The sequence below is a fragment of the Xyrauchen texanus genome, chromosome 1 (assembly GCF_025860055.1).
Source record: "Xyrauchen texanus isolate HMW12.3.18 chromosome 1, RBS_HiC_50CHRs, whole genome shotgun sequence".
Classification (NCBI taxonomy): Eukaryota; Metazoa; Chordata; class Actinopteri; order Cypriniformes; family Catostomidae; genus Xyrauchen; species Xyrauchen texanus.
This window is the reverse complement of record NC_068276.1, coordinates 26,724,982-26,742,195: the sequence shown is the minus strand read 5'-3', so window position 1 is coordinate 26,742,195 and position 17,214 is coordinate 26,724,982. Positions and strand designations below refer to the sequence as shown.

Sequence of the window (17,214 nt, the reverse complement as noted above, 5' to 3'; positions counted from 1 at the left end):
ACTTGGAAAGAAACCTGCTCCGCGCTTGTCCCACCATAGCAACATTTGTGCCCAGTTATCACTCTAGTCAAGCACGTTCAATGCTCAATCTTGAAACTCCTTTAGTTAAGATCCACACCACTCCAATTTTATTTAAAAATAAATAAAATATAATACAAAGATCGAACAGTATATACTTGTAAGTATTTATGCGATGCTTTATTTCAAATCAGCAAACACAATATAGAAATCTATGTCAAGTTTGTGCATCATTCATAGGGAATTTGCAAACGTGATATATTATCAGCCTTTATGAATTTTTGAAATTCGAAAGATCAGTCCTTTTTTAGGCATATTTGGCAAAATCCATCTTTCTTGTAAATGTTAGCCTATGCTCGTGATGGAGTGGTGTTAGAGCAATGGAAATGCTGATGTCCTGACTTTCAGAGAGAAAAAATATGCTCGTCCGTGTTGGGCAAATTTTGCCATTTCACTTCTATTCCGCAACACTCCCGTAACTTGAGTCACGTTCACTGATCGGGATGATTGTGACCACAGTCGGCCAAGATGTGTATCTTGCAGTCTGACATAATTTCGCACAGTGTGCCATGGCCATATCAATGCGTTCATATCGTACATCGTAAAGGACTTTCCAAAATCATACAGTGTGCACTGGGCTTTACCCCATTCAATATGGTAAGCCTATAATAATGATTTATATTTTAGAGCTGTCGGCACAGATATGGCAGGAAATTGCATACTCCATCAATCATCCATGCGTGATTAGGGCATGTCCGTAAATAAAGGAAAGATGGTCCAGAGCTACTACAAGCACGTATATATGTGCGGTGATAGGTGTGGTAGTAGTTCAAAGCTGAAAGCTTGTTGCCACAACAAAAGAGCAACATTAACTATGGATCATTCAAAAAGGCAACCATCTGGTGAATCACCCGTTTTAAAAATAAAGAAACCTCAAAATGAGAACAGTCTGCAAAAAAAGGGGAAAAAGGGAAGCGACAGAGCTCATAATAAAACACAAAAATCAACATAGGCTTGATTTTTCATAGGTGACGACAACGTCGAGATCTGAAAGGATTTAAAATTGACCCAGAGATGGTCAACAAGTAAGATTATATTGGAGCGATAGTTAGCCATGAAGCTCTATTATGGTAGTTCGCTATGAAAGCATTAGACACTTTAATGTGGCATATTATTATGGATTGTGGTTTTCGAGGAAGGACAATAGAACAACATTATTTTATGCTGGTAAAAAACAACGTCGATCTCTAAACCAGTTACTACCTTAGTCTATTTGCCTGCTAGCCAAGTTATAATAGTTTCCAACGTTTGACTTTATCTGAAAAGACTAGCAATCAATGTCTAATATCATCGTTGCCTAACTTTTGTAACATTATTTATTTTGAAACAATTGTTTTCAATAAGTCATAACTACAGCGGAAGATATGCTACACGAGACATGTTTTCGGATGTCTGTCTTTTTCTTCCTTTATTTTTATATTTTGAGGGGAGGGGGCGAGTTTTGTTGTTGTTAAGTCACATTCACTCTGACAAGTTGACCACCTGTAACCATAGATACACCAGTACTCCTCAGACCATCAGATTCATCCAAGCAGAAGAGCAGAGCGATAGCCCGACTGACGGAATGACCAAAAAAGTTATCTTCCGAAAGTAACTCTCAGTTCTATACTTCAACCGCTACAGGGCCAAAAGTTAATAAGTGTAGCTTTAAACTAATTACAGAAGTTTAACACTTAAGCTCAAAGTATACTTCGGCCAGACAGGATGAGTGATGCAAATGTCATAATCAGCAGAGTGCTCAAGCACTGAACGCACGCAGCGTCATTGAATGCGCAGAATGTTCATGTACCTGGAGGGCGCTTAGGGCCGACCTCATTTAATGTAACATGAGATCACATTAAACTCTGATGAAGCGCGAGAGGAGCACTGCAGTTCGTGCCAGACTGAGGAGAGGAAGAATTACACAGATCACAGCCAGATGCACTCTGAACTTTCCAAACAGCTTCAGGTGATATAGATCACAAAAATTATGGAATTATACAAAAATACAAATTAAGTAAATATTTTTTTACTCTCGTTGTGGAATAAGTGGAGCTGGTGCTGCCACTCCGCTGAAGCAAAACTTGCGTGCCGAGCATCTTCAAAGGAAACACCCAGGCATTACATCTTAAATGCAGTTATATTTAATGCATTATAGCTTTATTAAAATTCAAATAATAAGGAAGCAGATCATGTAAATAATTGCAAACTCCGAAACTGGCATTTCTCTGTGCGGTCAGCGCCTCTTCTATGAGTTGCACGAAATGTCCCGATCAAAGGGTGAGAGACTGACACTGAACCCGGCTGATGCACACTCTGTCATGGGGATGCTCGTCCCTCAAGTGCGCAGTTGCTGCAGATAGATTATAACGTGATGGCTCACGACTTATGGAATCATTATATATGCGTCACTGTGTATTTCTTATCGTGAAGAAAATTGGCAATAAGCAGCTTTATTAATTAGAGAGAGTTTGTTTTTGAGAGTTAAAGATGGATTGAAGTGAACAGAAAGCTGAGAGAGAAAGTCTTCGCCCAATTTTATACTGCACAAAATACGTTTTTGATTTGATTTTGTTTTGGCTTGTTTTCCTATATAAATACCTAAAACTCCTTTAAAATTATGTAGATTTTCTTTAACAACTATACTGCAGAAGAAACAATTTTATCTGAGAATGTTGAATATAATATTAAAAATAAAAATCTTAAAAAAAAAAAGATGCATTCACCTGAGAAGCAGCATAAAAGATATTTAGACTTGCTTTTAGAGAATAGATCTTGAATAGAAGTATATTTTGTCTTTACTGCTCTTGCAAAATTATAACCAAGTGAAAAAAAAAAATACACTTATATACAAAATACACTTACTGTATATTTGATCCCTGCATTGGTATAACTCCAGTTTAAAGGAATATAAAGATATCTTTATGGGTCTAAACACCTGAAGAGAAATAGTCCGGCATCTTAAAGCAGTCGTAGCGTGCATGCGCCAAAAGCCTGTGTATGCACGCACAGTCATCTGGCGTATACTTTGACAGACTTGCGTTCGACTGTACGCGGACGCTGAGCATTCGTATCAAAATCTAAGCATACTTTGGGCTTTAGAGCAAACCAATATCAAAACAGCATGGCTTTCCAAAGCACTGTAAATATTACAAGCCAAAAGTTTACTTTGTTGATATTAAGACAAAAATGAAAGAAAGTCTTTCCAACCTTGTCCTATCTGGGCTTCTTGAACCCTTTCTCTGATGACCCGGCATGCGTCGTACACAGCCGTTGATGGCTCAAACTGCATTGTCTTCACCACATTACACTGTCTCACACAGATCTTCAGAGACAGCGCCACCATCCTGCCAGCTATTGTATTACAAACACTCTGCACCTGTAGAGAGATGGATCAGAGGGATGAATAACAGAAGAGATGGAAAGGGAGGGAATGTGTTTAAGGGATGGTGGTCAGTTATAACCAAATGTGTGGCAAATAATAAAAGCATTCAAAGACATCCCTTGAGACATGATGCCAAACATATTTCCCCTTGAATAATGCAAAGACTTAAATTTCATGCTTTATAACTTTCTTATTCAGAACACAAAGACATTTTAAAGAATGCATGGTGTGTTTTTGTCCTTACAATGCAAGTCAGTGTGGTGAAATGGTTTCTCACCAAAATCAAAAATAAACTTGACACACAGTGTTTTTTTGCAGTTTTTAAGCCCAGTTAGGCTATTTTGAAAATGCATACGCAAATCAAAATTATAGAGTTCCAGGTAAAATATTTTTGGAATGTTTTTAAAATGTACCACAATCGCTAATAAGTTGTTTATAAAGACTAGACAATGCAGTGTCTTATTGATGTATAATGATACTGGGATATAGTACCTGGCAATCACATTAACTGTCTGTAAGCCTGCACTGTCTTCCAATCAGAGTGGTATATATTAATTAATAGTAAATAAGGGCTTAAATTTTGGCCTGATTCTCACTCTGTACACTGTATGACTTCAGAGGACATGAATCAAACCACTCCAGTCTCTGTTGTTAGCAGTGCATCTGTGTTCTGTCCATCATCCCCTCCTTTACACACACACACACACACACACACACACACACATGTTGTGTTTCCATGTTTTATGGGGACTTCCCATAGACATAATGGTTTTTATACTGTACAAACTTTATATTCTATCCCCTAAACCTAACCCTACCCCTAAACCTAACCCCCACAGAAAACATTCTGCATTTTTACATTTTCAAAAAACATCATTTAGTATGATTTATAAGCTGTTTTCCTCATGGGGACCGACAAAATGTCCCCACAAGGTCAAACATTTTGGGTTTTACTATCCTTATGGGGACATTTGGTCCCCACAAAGTGATAAATACACGCTCACACACACACACACACACACACACACACACACACACACACACACACACACAACACACACACACACACACACACACACATCAAAACATTTTAACTGTTAACACCTGAACTTTCAGTCAGCTGCCTATGCTCTTTCAACACCATCCAAACTGCACTTAATGAAACAAAGTCTAGTGTAACACATGTGCAAAACACACAGAAAAGCAACATAATTGTAGACAGAGGAGTGAATGTCACTTTGAAGGTCTACACAGCTCTGGCTGGAACACAAAGAGAATTTTAACATCCCAAAAAAAAGTCCACCTCCTGCCACATGAAATCAATTACCAATAAAGAACCAGTTATTAGCCAGACAATCTAACAGCACTTAACAGGATATCACAGAGCTAATCTTTAGTCTGTATGTGTGACTGTGAGGATGGAGGATGCCCTTGTACACAGTTGGCACACTGAACACTGGCATGGTGATCTGACAAGTACGCCAGGGACAAGCCGTAGAATTTCTCTGAGCTGTCATAGTGAGACATATATAGACCGAGAACAGCACTGCTGGAAATGAAATAGTAGCAATACACATTGTGTGACGTTTTCACATATTTAAACATACTATTTTTGACAGCTGAAAAAGTTTAAGGAACTTTCCTTTTTACAATAAAATTTCACATGCATGCCACCTTTACTAAAGGTGTTAAGAAAAGGTGGGTTAGGCCAGCCCAAGATTTAGTTTTATTATTATGCATTCAGTCCAAGACATTTGGCTCATTGGTCTCATCCACCTGAAAGAAATCGGAGAAGTTACACCCAGTTATCTCACATTTACACTCGATATGGACAAACGTGTCCAGAGTGTTTAAATCGGATATGTATTTAAACGTAGCATATGGCTGAACCCTATAAGGTAATAAGTCTCCTTTCTGCTGGTCAGAGTGGATTGTGTGGGAGGTTACTAAACTCGTTGACCTATCTGAGAGTGGAGTGTTGAGATCTTTTGAAATTTTTATTCAACATTTTGGGACCCCAGATCTCAATTCTTTAGGTATTTACAACTGTACCACCTGCTCTGCACTGTTTTTGAGAGTAGCACACACACCCCTAAAGTGGCAGATACTCTGGAAGGGGTGATTACTGCTTTTGGAAAAGGTCATGAGGCATCAGTGTATTTATTACTCCCTGCTAATTCAGAGTCTGGGGGACAGAGCTTCAAATTCTCTCAAAAGATTATGGGAGGAAGATTTAAATGTGTTTTTGGAGGAGGGAGTGAGGGCTAGGATTCTTAAAAACATCAATACTGCATCTAGAGATGCAAGTGTACACCTTATGCAATTTAAGATTTTACATAGATTTTATTGGACCCCTTCTAAATTGTATAGGCTTGGTCTTAAGGACACACCCACCTACTGGCGATGCCATTCAGAAGATGGAGACACCACCCATGTTTTTTGGGGGTGTCGTAAGATTCAAGAATTTTGGTTGAAGGTGCAAAGTTTTGCATGTGAGGTTTTAAACACTCAAATCTCATTCTGCCCCAGACTCTGCATTTTGGGAGATGGGGAGGTCATACATTTGTAAGATAAATACATAAACAATTGGGTTTTGACCAGTGTGATGATTGGTAGGCAGGTCATTTTGAGGGGATGGAAGTCAGATGGAGCACCCCAGTTCTCAGAGTGGTGTGCGGAGATGGGGTGGGTGGCTGTTTCGAGGAGGGTTCAAAAAGAAGGCTGGGGGTTCGGAAATTGTTTGACAGGTAATGGGGGAACTATTTAATGTTTTTGGGGGACTCTCAGGGAGGGGCTGTGGAGTGAGTGGTTTAGTTTTAATTATACATGATTATAATATTTAAAACAATTGTCCACGGGGGTGTTCGTTGCGGGTCAGGGGTAATTGTGGGGGTTAAATGTGATTAAATGTATATATGTTGTATTTTTTCTTTGTGATGTCTATGAATCAATAAAAAAAAAAAACTAAAAAGGTGTTAAGATGTGTAATTTTTGTGATATGCAGAAACAACAATAAGCAATTCGTAGATTGATTTCACAAACACCATGACTCTGTGGTGCTTTTACATGTGGTACATTTCATTTCAAAATTTGGTACATGTTTGTTTGTTTGTTTTAACAGTCTGACATGTCAACTTCTCCATCATTAAATAGTCTGGTTTCAGAAGTAAAACTACCATTTATTTTCTCCCCAAATTCCCATGATACTATCCATGGCCCTGAAGAAAAAGATCCACCAATCAGGGAATCGCAGCAAAAGAGCTCTGCATTGACCGCCTACACACATGGCCCACTGTGAATGATGCAAATCAAGTTGGTCCCCCTAAAATGCATTTCTTCATAAACATAGCATAATTAGGTTGCTGTGTCAAGTTAAACATAGTTAACAGCTGCATTTGAAATCGACTCAGTCCAGCTGTTTGAACGCAAGAACATGTCCTCCTCTTGTGCTGTCGCTGGAATCATGCAAGCCTGAGTGTGGTTTAGTTGTCTGTACAGCTGCACGTTGCCTACACAGTTGGAGTTTCGCCTTCTGCCCCCTGCTGAAAACAGATGGTTCTTCAAACTTTAATTGCTCTGGAAGGAATAATCCATATTACGGTCTGGGGACAAGATAAATTGCATTATTTTTTTTTTCACATTATCTTGTAAAAATTGCATAGTTAAATCGCTCAGATTAACGTGTTAAATCGACAGTCCTAATTTGTATATATGTGAATGCGTTGCAATAAACTATTTTGTTTGTATTCTTATAATCATCTACTTTAAATCATCAGTTTTAGATTTTTCCATCATTTTTAATTGGATTACGTCTTTTGCAATGCTTCAGGGATTGAAGTACATGGTGTTGTATCTAGAACTTTTTGTCCGATTTTTAAACACTTTTTTGCTATATATCAAAGTTTGTAATGCTGTGCTTCACCTCTGAGCTGGTTAGTTTTTAACTCTTTGAAAAATACCTCTTTATTGAAGAATTTTATGAAATGGGAAATATTTTACAGAACCAAAAAGGTGGAAAACAGTGGCCAGGCAATGCAGTGTTGCATACATTATACACTTCACATTTAGATACAGGGCATCAATTCAATAACACACCAATTACTGTGACCTGCCCAAAATCCTCGACAGAAAATTAGAACATGTTGCTGAGTGACACTGGAACAACACAGAACTTCCTGTCTGATCAGGCACAACCTGATCAGCATATTACCTGAACCACTGTACATCTGTAATCAATGTTTCCAATCACACAGATCCTCAAACAATCCACAGAACGCTCTTCCATTTATAGACCTCCAACAAGTTGATACACTACATTCAGGTTAGGGGACTGACTCAGGTTCTAACAGATAAGAATATATGAACCCAGCCATTTACACATCCTTTTCCATTTTTTACCGCCTCATATCAGTGAGACTCAGCAGCTAAATTCCACTATAGAGTCATACCCTCATCGAAAGCAAATTACCAGCACTGAGTCATGTCTGTCACCAGTGTTATATGGTAACTGTGGGCTACTGAAATAAAATTATGCTGCCAAACTGTACTTTCCACAGAAGTTATCCTGAGATTTATAAATGGTCAACTGTATATAAAAAAAACTTGAGATGTTACAGAATCAAAGAAGTTTATACAGCCATGATAATTCAGACAGAAGCAGCACAATTATATAGACTGCAGAACTTTTTACAGAAGTAAAGAAGATTTTATCTTACCGTAAATTTGTTGTGTACGCAACTCTGATGCACTGCAGATCTTCACTGCTTGGAGACAGTAAGAAAGAAAAAGCAATGGGTTAACTGAATAAATTAACCATATCTAGAACAATCATTTGTAAAAAAATATTTTTCTTCTGATCAAAAAGACATTTCTAATGATTCAACAGTAATGGACATACCTTGCTTTTGGATTTGAAATCCAAAGGCAGCCTACATAAACCCATATAACAGCTTTAAATGTACTATTCCATCACGACTGCCAATGGAAAAGTGCAGCACTTAACAAAACTTCAGTAGTAACAAATCTATTCAGCCCAAATGTTATTCCCATTAGCTGTGATCTGTTGTTGAAGACATAACAAATGGGCAGGTTTGAAACAAAGTTAAAAAGTAGTTAATTTGAAATGGAAATCGTCCCAGTGATAGAGAGTAGGTGTGCTCTACCCTTGTGGGAAATTAATTAAAGACCCAGTAATGAACCCATAATCTATTAATGACCTCATGATTGCAGAGCAGACACAATACCAGACGTCTCTAAACTTCTGTAATTGAGAAATTACTAAATTAGCTTATTAAGTGAAATTAAAGGTGAATGCAAATCAAGCTAATACAGCTGTTTAATGCATATATACAGAATCTTCCTATTCTACAAACAGGAGAAGAATAGTATCATAAGCTTAAGACACATAAGAAAATGACACAATAATCTGAATAATAGCAGCATATGCAATTACAGTGTGATGCTGAACACAAACACAATAGTCATTAGTCAGGCAGAGTTTTTTTTCCAATGTTAGAAGTTGATGACGGACTGCAGATATGATTACATTTGACACCGCAGGGGTGTGGCCAGAAGGTTGACAGGTGGCAAAGCTAAAAAATGAACTTTGCCAACCCACTTCCCACACAAATCAGACCCAGCTTGCATAGTAGAGATGGTGCGCAATGGCTCAAACCAAACAAGGGTCAGAGAGAGATGCTGCTGTATTGAGTTGCATTGTGGAAGAACATGTGCATGTGCAGCATTCAGGTAGGAAGAACATGTGCAACAGCTGCTGCCATACAGACAGCACAGAGGCCAACAAGAGTCCAGCGGTGACTAACTTACTCCAAACTATGGCAATGCCACATCCTCAACCACAATATTCTCCCATAATTCACACAACAAGAAGCACACATTTTGACAATGTAAAGGTGTATATGCATGTTTTTTGTTGCATTTAGTGGAAGACCTCTTCAGCTATGCTTTTACTGTATATGTCACAGCTATATCCTGTATATCAGGGTAGGTTTGTAAAAAACTTGACATTATTATTGAGGGTAAAAAAGGTATTTTAGATTAAATAATATCTGATCACCATCTACAAAAGAACAACTTTGCCCATGTAAATACAACAGTCCAACTAAGCCATCTAATTCAAAACAGTGCTCAGACAAGTATGCAATGAAATTCACAAGTCATTAACTTTTAATCTATAAAAAAGAGCTCCCCATCATGTAAGCATAGTTTGAAATCTAAAGGTTTCTGAATTAAATTTCAAATGACAAAATGGAGACTATAAATCACCCGTAAAGCGCCATAATAAACACTGGCTATCATAAAATGGCTTTTTTAATTAAATCACAATAACAAATATTAATTGAGGCACTCTTGCTGCAAAAAGCACTCTGGAGAAAGGCAAAACAGATTAATCAAAAAGAGCCAGTGAGCCAGAGAGAGAGACAAATAGAGAGAAAGAGAGAGAATTAAAAAAAATAAATGACTGGTAAATAGGGCTGTGCAATACAATAATATATCGATCTATCACAGTATTTTTTTCTCACAATATTGTACCTATACTTTAGATCCCTGTATCAATATTTTATTCATCTATTTTTGCATTTATATATTAGAACAATATTAATCAGTACAGTCAGAGACGCATTCATGAGAAGTGAGAGCAACTGAAACTGAACCCGCATGACTCACTTTCTCTCTCACGGATACGGTGGGTCTCTCTCATGTGTCTGGTACAGTTTATATCATGATCCAATTATAATTTCATGATGTATCGCTATATATTGTGATACACATCATACCATGAGGGGGTTGGTTGGCAAAACCCAGCCCTATTGGAAAAACATGATGCTTGGGTAGGCTTATGATCAGCAGGCATGGCTGTCACTGTCACGGTTGGCATGACTTGCATGTGTAGGCAGTGAAGTTCACATGTCCATCTTCAGCCTAGCAGTGCTGGCATCAGTACTGACAGACTGCTTCTCAATGACTCACCACTACTGACAGACAGAATGAACAACCCCATCAACAACCAGAACAACCAATCAACTCTCTATGGTCATGTTCATTTCACATTTTAGCATACTGATATACCGATAGATACAGGAAATGATCATTAAAGGAATAGGTTACTCAAAAAGAAATATTCTGTCATTATTTACTCACTTAATACTTTTCATGTTGTTCCAAACCCATATGGTTTACAGTACTTTCTTCCATGGCACACAAAAGGAGAATATTTGAAGAAGTTTGACACTATTTTCCCTATAAGGAGAGGGAACGTGCCTGGGGCGGTCAAGCCTCAATAACAAAGAATTCTAATATAATTATCATGAAAATGATTTGTGGGCTGCAGCCATGTGACTGTGATTGTGTGAGAACTTTTTTACTATAATCTTTCCCTCCAGTGAGTCATTAACCACTGCATCATGATCATTGATTTAATGAAACGACACGGTGCAAAAGATACAATTTGTTCATGAAATGGGTGTACTGTTCTCTGCCCCCATATCACTCTCTTTCATCTAAAAAATGTAAGGGCACATTAAAAAATCAGTTTTCTAAAAGTAATGATCATCTCCCAAAAAGTGGGCTGACAAAGCAGAAATATTTCTATTTGCCTGGAAGCCAGCTCAGACACCCTGGTGTGAGTGAGAATGAGGTCTGGCAAAAGGGTGTGGCTTTTATTTAAGAGGGGTAAATGGCCATGTATGTGATAAAAGAAAATCTGCACAAAAAAACTTTATTTCTATCGTGATGTGTTTGATTGGCAGTGCATGTCTGGAATTAAGGAGTCAATAGATTTAGCCACATAAAATCCAAGGAGAGACCAGCATAGCATTCAGGCAAATCTTACTCTAACCATCTGCATGTTTTTATGCAGAAAAACTTTGCTCTTTTTGTTTAAGCATCCTCCTGACTAGTTTGACAAAGCAACATGTACACCAATACGCTGAATACACACAAAAAGTAATCACATGAGATTTAGATGGCATTTTAAATAATCACTTTATTCTCTGTTTTGGTGTAAAATCATGAAGACACGCATAACACATGCATACATTGCATAAGCCAGTAAGACCGGCGGTTAAGATGTTTACATGCACTGCAAAACTGGAAAAAAAATCAACCTGTGTTGATCGGTTTATTCTTTAGCTGTTAGGGTTAACCCTTACCACAAGTCTGCCTCTGGATAAACAGGTCAACGTCTACTTCAACGTTTAGAGCGGTGACAAGAGTCGGCACGGCAGAGAGAAACACAGGGCTTTTTGGAGCAACAAGATGTTTGAGATTGCTGCAAAGTTTACAAAACAAATAAAAAATTGTCGACAAATATTTTCATAGTCGAATCGTCGTTTGATCTCATTTAACGTAACATGAGATCACATTAAACTCTAATAATGATGTGCGAGAGCAGCACAGACTGGTTTAAATAATATCTGACAGATAGGAGTTTCTTGGTTAATTTGGGCAATTATTCTACGACTACAGCCCCGCTTACTTCTGGGGTTCCCCTAGGCTACATTTTGGGCCCCGTTCTCTTTTTATTGTATATGTTGCCATTGGGGTCTATCTTTAGATGAAATAAAAGTTCCATTTCATTGTTTTGCTGATATACAAATCTATTTGTATATAAAAAGTGAAGAGTCAATGCCCTTGCTGGATTGCTTAAAAGATATTAAAACCTGGATGGATTTGAACTTTCTGAATCTGAATAAAAGATGGAAATTGTTATTTTTGGACATCTGGGCCTTTTGGATGATCCTGATGGGACTCTTGGCCCTTTGGCTTCATATAGTCAATCTGTTTAGAAAAACATTGGAGTAATTTTTGACAGCTATTTTAAATTTGATAAACAGATCAAAACAAGCTTCTTTCAGTTAAGACTTTTAGCCAAGGTAAAGGCCCACTATCCCAATGAATTTGAAAAGGTTATTCATGCTTTTATTACCTCGCATTTTGACTACCGGGATTTTTTGTATGTGGGTATAGACCAGTCGTCTTTCCATCGTCTGCAGCTGGTACAAAATGCAACTGCTCGTTTTCTAACAGGAACAAAAAAGCGTGATCTCATAACACCAGTTCTAGCCCCTCTACACCGGCTTCCTGACCGTTTTAGGATTGCTTTGAAGATTTGATTGATTGCTTTTCAGGTTTTAAATGGCTTGGCGTCATCTAATTGAGCAGATCTCTTGCATCATCATACCCTGGTTAGAGCACTGAAGTCGAACAACCATGATGCTCCTGGATGATCCAGGCAAAAAAAAAAAAAAAAGACGAGATCAAGCCTTTGTAGTGCTCCTAATCTATGAAACAGTTTATTTTAAATGTGCTTTATAAATACATTTCACCTTGACCTTAAACTATGACCTTAGGAATACCATTTATGGCATTTACATTACCTTACATATTGTCGATTTAAGCATAATTGTGTAAAGGCCTCTGCGCACCAAACGAGAATTTGCATCAACATTTTGAATCGGTACGATGGATTCCTAACAAGCAAATCACACGCTGATAAAGCAATTTTTGCCCAGTGATTAAATGACTTGACCAATAAAATATGAGCCTTGGATCACATATCAGGAGCCATTGTAGTTACCAAAACCAGCGCAACAGGTGGCAGTAAAGCACAGAAAGCTGAAGTAACACAAGTAAGAAATCGTGAATCAGGAGGTGTATTTCATTTGCATCAAATGCCTTAAAAGGAATATTTTGGGTTCAATAAAGTTAAGCTCAGGATTTCTGGCACTATATTGATTACCACAAAAATGTATTTTGACTCATCCCTCCTTTTCTTTAAAAAAAGCAAAAATCTGGGTTACAGTGAGGCATTTACAATGAAAGTGAATGGGGCAAATATTTGAACGTTAAAATACTCACCGTTCCAAAAGTATAGCCACAAGACAAAAACAATATGAATGTAAAAATGATTTTAGTGAGATAAAATTGCACTAAACTAAACTATTCTGTGTAAAGTTGTAGCCAATTTTACAACTTTGTAACCATAATTATGGGTCAGACTAAAGATGGGATGTATGTTTAAATGTCACGTTTAATCATTGAGTAAATATATAACACAAGTAGATATACATGGAAATAAGATACAATTAGTATCGTTCAAATGATAACATGTTTTAACTGATTCACTCCAAATACTGTGTATACAAGATAATACTGCTAGTCAACTTGTCCAGCAGGTGAACTGAAATAGTTTGTCTATCTCTCTTTGTGCAGCAAATAAACAACAAACTCATAATTGTTGCTGCAGTTTGTAGAGAAATCCATTTTCTTTTCTCTAATCACCAGAGACTCCAACTTTAGAAGTATAGAAGGGGTTCAAGAAGGTAGTAACCTGAGAATAAGTGAACACTTGCAGGCTAAAACACCATCCTGCTCAAGTCAATGCAGTCCAACAACACTAACATTTACAAAGTGCTTTCAATTCTAAAACATAAAATCTGACATATTGTATTTATCTGCATGTACAAATAAGTTTTAAATATATGACATACTTTTCAATGCATTGTGGGAACAAAAAAAAATAAATAACTCGTTTCATCAATCAATAGACTCATGTAATGGATTTGGCTCTAAAATGCTATTACCAACTAAATTATTATTCTAAAATACAATAAAAAGAAAATGGATGGACCAAGTAAAAGGTGAAGCAAGAAAGACCCATGCAATGCTCACTCTATAGATACATCTGTCATTACAACCAGTGGGGCCCTTTTAAGAAACCGTGTTGCCAAGCACCATATACACAGATGTATTTATAGCCTTTTAAATGTAACTTAACTTGCATGTTTATAATTCATGTGATCAGTTCATGGTGAATACAAAATAAGGTGAGTTGAGATGGTCAGTTTTTTTTAGACCAAAGTCAACTGGTGGACTTTGGCCAAACATGGCCCACCGATCATCTTTATCTAGCCTTCCAAATGATTTTGATAAAATCTCTTCAAAGTCTGAAGCACTACTCAGAGGTGAGTTTAACAACATTCAGAGATGCATGCTTGGGCATTCATCGGGGAGTTTAACAACACATAATGTTGCTTGCAAAAACATTCAGTGGTCATCAGTTCTCCAGAATGGAGTGTGTGTGTTTAAGCTTCTGACCATCCAGTTCATTTACAATGCTTTGCTAAACATGGACCAGAACTGTTTAGTTTAGTATTTGATTGTGTATTTTCCAATTAAATGTATTTGTCTATTGCGGTCAAATCTGCAGACGTAAAAAATGATCACTGGAGTTATTAAAGAAGTGCATGAGCTCATATGCACATATATTATTCATCAAAAATAAATTGATGAAAACCAAATCTTAAAAGAAAATACACAGAAAAGTTTGTTTTAATTTTCCTTGCTTCACGTGTCAAACGGCATCTGTTCAGGGTCTGTAATGCTCATAAAAAGTGATAACGTGAAGCACCATTGAACATGCATATATCCATATTGTGTTTGGTTCTACAGTACATATACAGCTTTGAGTCAACGCTCTCAATCCTGAACATTATCAAATCAGGCTGTTCTCCCTTTACCATTGATAATCTACAGAAATATGTGGCCCCTGCACTGGATCCTGTGTGCAAATTCAAATTATGAAGGACTTATTGAATGGGAGTATAGAAAATGGAGAAATAGATATTTTCTCTTTTTCCAAAAAAATAAATACTTTTATTCTTGTGTAAAATTACACTTCCGTATTAGATGACCATTATTTTCTTATGTGGGTTGATACTGTACAAAAATGGGCTTTAGCCGATCTAATGTTCTTCATCAGTTGTCATAATTTGTAAGTAATAACCCTAAAATGTTAACATTAACAGGATTATTTTCAAAGTGAAGTTACATCAAAAACTTTTTTAAAGTTGATAGTGTAAAGTCTTATTTGTTTCTCAGCAAGATTAGAAGGAAATGATAGCCAGACTTAAATAAATGTTGGAGATACCCTTGACTATTTATATATTTATTAAAAAAAAAAATCCAAAACACTTATCTATATAATGAGAGCGATCTATAAGGTCACTTTTAGAGCAAGTAAAGAAATACTGACTTACCTAGCCAGCTAGACTCTTCATAGCAAACTTTCAAGTAGTTGATCAATTTCATTCACCTACCTGAGATGAAATGAGTGCTACATATCCTACAGTTACTACAGTAGTTACTAGTACTGCTCGTATCCAGCCTTCTCCCTTCACTGCTTCGCTTCCTGAACATAAGGCTCAAACGGACGCTGTTGACTTGTGTTAACTATTTTGAGTGTGTGTGAAGTCTGTGGTCATTTGCTTCATATTAGATAGTGTTCCGTTGTGATCGATGTTGATGATCAATTTCAAATGATCGCTAATGCGCATCTTTACCAGAGTACACAGCCTAATTGACTCCGAAAGAAATATAATCAAGACCATATAGAGTTTGTTTTATACATTTACTTATATTCATTTCACATTTTAATCTTATAAATTATTTTTTTTTTTAAATGTTTAATGAAAGTATAAGTGAGAGTAAAAAAATTAACATCTTTAGGAAATCCTTGGGGTGCTGTGCCAGTACTATGCAAATTTCTGACGGGGCAATAGCCCCAGCAAGCTGTGCTCTAGTGTCGCCACTTGCGCTGACAGACTCCAGAATAAAGACTGTTGCAATAATCCAGCAAGATGTAATAAAAGCATGATCAATTGTCTCCAAATCTTTCAAATTATAAAGGTTTTTATTTTGAAGTCATTTTAAGCTGCTAAAAACCTTTTTCAACTGAATTTAAGCAATCAAGGTAATCAAAATCAAAGTCAAATACAACGCAAAGATTTTCATGTTGTCTTTCGCGGCCATTGTTAAAGGAGTTGGTCTGTTGGCTATCACTTTTTTATATTTAGGAGGGATGTATATTATAATTTCTGACTTACTTTCATTGAGCCGGAGGAAGCTATTTGACAAAAAACACTTATCATCTTCCAAGCAGTGCATGAGAAGCAAACCCACCCTATCCGAATCCTTAAACCTATCTGTCTGTGGAGTAAAATTTGATATGAAAGCAAAATGCGACCTCCGAATAACGTTCATCATTGCTTATGTGAACCCAATGCTTCCTGTGCCAAGGGACTAGAACCCATGTCTCGGCCCTTACTTTTGCAATATGCTTTGTTGCTGTCTGATGGGGTGTGCCACTTGTTAATAATTTGGCAGTATGAGGTTAATTTCTGGTTACAGGAACTTTCAGAAGCATCATGTAGATTTTCTGTGGAATCATGTTGAAATAGGGAAAACCATTAGCATCCCAAAAATACTAAAAGTTTCAGCATCTGGAGCCTGGGTAGCTCAGCGAGTAAAGACGCTGACTACCACACCTGCAGTTGCAAGTTCGAATCCAGGGCGTGCCGAGTGACTCCAATCAGGCTTCCTAAGCAACCAATTGGCCCGGTTGCTAGAGTGGATCAAGTCACGTTGGGTTAACCTCCTCGTGATCGCTATAATGTGGTTCTCACTCTCGTTGGGGCGCATGGCAAGTTGTGCATGGATGCCGTGGACAATAGTATGAGCCTCCACACGTGCTACGTCTCCACCGTAACGCACTCAACAAGCCACGTGATAAGATGCGCAGATTGACTGTCTCAGACATGGAGGCAACTGAGATTCATCCTCCGCCACCCAGATTGAGGTAAGTCACTACGCCACCACGAGGACCTAGAGCGCATTTGGAATAGAGCATACAAAACTGGAGAGAAAAGGGAAGAAAATCCACACAAAAAAAAGGTTCCAGCACCTATAACCAT

General features: G+C 37.5%; 1 protein-coding gene across 1 annotated transcript in view; it reads right to left on the bottom strand.

The window, feature by feature from the left end:
- LOC127649016 (talin-2-like) overlaps positions 1-17,214 on the bottom strand; it is a 68,803-nt gene that overhangs the window by 46,828 nt on the left and 4,761 nt on the right. Inside the window, exons 2-3 of the mRNA XM_052133903.1 lie at positions 8,158-8,202; positions 3,268-3,436 (exon numbers count right to left, since the gene is read on the bottom strand). Coding sequence (XP_051989863.1) covers positions 3,268-3,403 — 136 coding nt within the window. The 5' untranslated portion in view covers positions 3,404-3,436; positions 8,158-8,202. The remainder of the gene's footprint in view (positions 1-3,267; positions 3,437-8,157; positions 8,203-17,214) is intronic.